This window comes from Macrobrachium rosenbergii, chromosome 20, assembly GCF_040412425.1.
Source record: "Macrobrachium rosenbergii isolate ZJJX-2024 chromosome 20, ASM4041242v1, whole genome shotgun sequence".
Lineage (NCBI taxonomy): Eukaryota > Metazoa > Arthropoda > Malacostraca > Decapoda > Palaemonidae > Macrobrachium > Macrobrachium rosenbergii.
The window spans coordinates 8,197,654-8,200,000 of record NC_089760.1 but is presented as its reverse complement, the minus strand read 5'-3'; the positions used below and the strand labels follow the sequence as shown (position 1 = coordinate 8,200,000).

The 2,347-nt window shown below is 35.9% G+C and overlaps 1 protein-coding gene across 1 annotated transcript in view; it reads right to left on the bottom strand.

Annotated features, from left to right (window-relative positions):
• LOC136849035 (disintegrin and metalloproteinase domain-containing protein 33-like) overlaps positions 1-1,937 on the bottom strand; it is a 41,789-nt gene extending 39,852 nt beyond the window's left edge. The window contains exons 1-3 of the mRNA XM_067121926.1: positions 1,102-1,937; positions 785-867; positions 443-519 (exon numbers count right to left, since the gene is read on the bottom strand). Coding sequence (XP_066978027.1) covers positions 443-519; positions 785-867; positions 1,102-1,360 — 419 coding nt within the window. The 5' untranslated portion in view covers positions 1,361-1,937. The remainder of the gene's footprint in view (positions 1-442; positions 520-784; positions 868-1,101) is intronic.
• Between the last annotated feature and the right edge of the window lie 410 nt (positions 1,938-2,347).

Below are 2,347 nucleotides of genomic sequence, written 5' to 3'. Positions count from 1 at the left end.
TATATATATATATATATATATATATATATATATATATATATATATATATATATATATATATATATATATATATATATATATATATATATATATATATATATATATACATCCACCCATACATACATACATACATACATACTTATGATTTTAGCCATCTTTTAGAATACCTGGATAAGGTATATTAAAAATACAACATTTTCGGGATGAGTAATGCTAGGTGGTTGATATTGACAGATTTATGGAAACTCAACATTTGTTCAGAAACCTCTAGGTGGCTTCACCAATTTAAGAAAACAGAGGCGACTGTTATTTTGGTGTGTTTGAGGGCAGTTTGTTTCACAAACAAAAACACATGGTTAGTCTTTGTTATTATAAAAATGAAGGCAAACGTAAATAGAACTTAGATATGTGACAATAGAATAAAATAAATGTTGAAACTTACCAAGTGGGTTTTAGGTCTACAGTCAAGTTGAAGCTGTCGGCACGGAACGTTATTGTTATTAGGAAGCCATCGTGGTCCTGTAATAAAAATCACTATAATAACAAAAAGAAAGTCCGAATGTTATTGAACAGCACAGTGTTGGGGTATAACGCAAACTATTAAAGACAATCAACAAACAAGGAAAGACAATCAGAGGCATAAAGTCAGACGCAATGACTAATAAAGACGAACAAATTTTATGACAGCTCCTTCACTATGCTGTTTCCAACAACATAATAAAGGAGAAATTTGAGTAATGTGGTATCGATTTCACTGACACGAGACTCAATTAGGAATACTCACATTGCGAAAGTCATGCGATGAGGCCCTAACATCGATAAGTGGCTGTACTTTTACGGTTAAATCTGGGGTATCGAAGAGTTCCTCTGTTAAAATAGTGAAGAAATTGGTGGTAAAATTCTCATAAGATTTCATGGTAAAAATTTACTTTGCGCCAAAATCTAAAACATGCAACAGAGTGCGTCATTGCAAGAAAAAATATTGGGTCAATTTATGAAAACAATGAAAATTAAGTACTGTAAGTGGTCAGTGGAAAATCGCTACAATAATAAAATAAACGAAAACTAGAACAGAAAAAGTAGAAATGCACAAGAACTTGCCTATATCAGGAATACTCTTTGCTGTCCTCTCTGACACTTTATTCGCCCCGTCACTTTTTAAATATTCAGGCAATAGGAACTTTTCGGCTGAATCTCCATTGACAGGAGATGCTTTCACTTCTTCTCCAACTGGATTCGTTTCATTATTATAGTAGAGAACTTCAGAAGGTGAACTTAGCTTTACAGTTATGATTATGGTTAGCTGTAAGTTCATACACACCCACTGAAGGGGGGATTTAGCAGAGGACAAACGCCACATGGTTATCCAGAAATACTTCGACTTGGCTTAACTTTTCAGGCCTGCAACAACGACTTAAGTCAAAAGTAATGATCACGTCAATTTTTTCCTGTTGTTCATCACTCACACCACATCAGCATTTGCAATTGTTTAAATTGATTGCGCCTCTGTAGTGCCTGTCATTATTTCCGATAATGAAAATTCATGAATAAAATGACTTCCATAGAAACCACTACTTTTTAGGCACGATAGTGCACGAACAAATCCAATGCAAAATCTGTTTAGAGCCACCAACACATAAATTTCAATGTGAAATGATAAGCACAAACGAACTGAAAATCACGAAAGGATCCAAAGTTTGATCATGGAGACGAGGAAGCCCAAAATTGTATCCTTTTTAATTGGGGAAAGTGGCTGGAGCGTTGATGACGGTTTGGTCTAGCTTAAGAGCGCTTCAATATCACTACCAGAGACAGTCGTTCAACTACTGAAGTGTTTTAACAAGAGCTTATCCCTCACTTGTTACATCCGGTTACGTATGCTCTGTTATCAAACCTCAGAGCATAAACGTCTAGCGCAAGCAGCCACTGTACAAAAATAGGACAAAACATTTCATACAAGATAATTTCGGTTTCAAATGAATTCTTGTAGCGACGGGAGCTCAGCAAACCCCGTAACCAATTAATACTTCAGGCGTTACTCGCGGACGGCAGCCGGACCACCATCTTTTCATTCTTGTTATATTCGATACAGCTTTCTCTGCTGATTTTCTCTTAATTTTCTCTTACAATTTTGTGGCCTTTGCTGAATGAACTGAATTCTCCGCATAAAGCCTATTCTCTGGGTTATGTGACTCACTAATCTCTCTCGCTGACTCTCTCCTGAGTAACTTTTGATTAATCACCCTAGAAAAAGGATGAGCTGTTTTGAGTGATGCTATTTCCTTTGATATCCCGGCGGCATACAGTTATACTGACAGGAAAGGGTGTGTCATTTCCTTGCTAATAC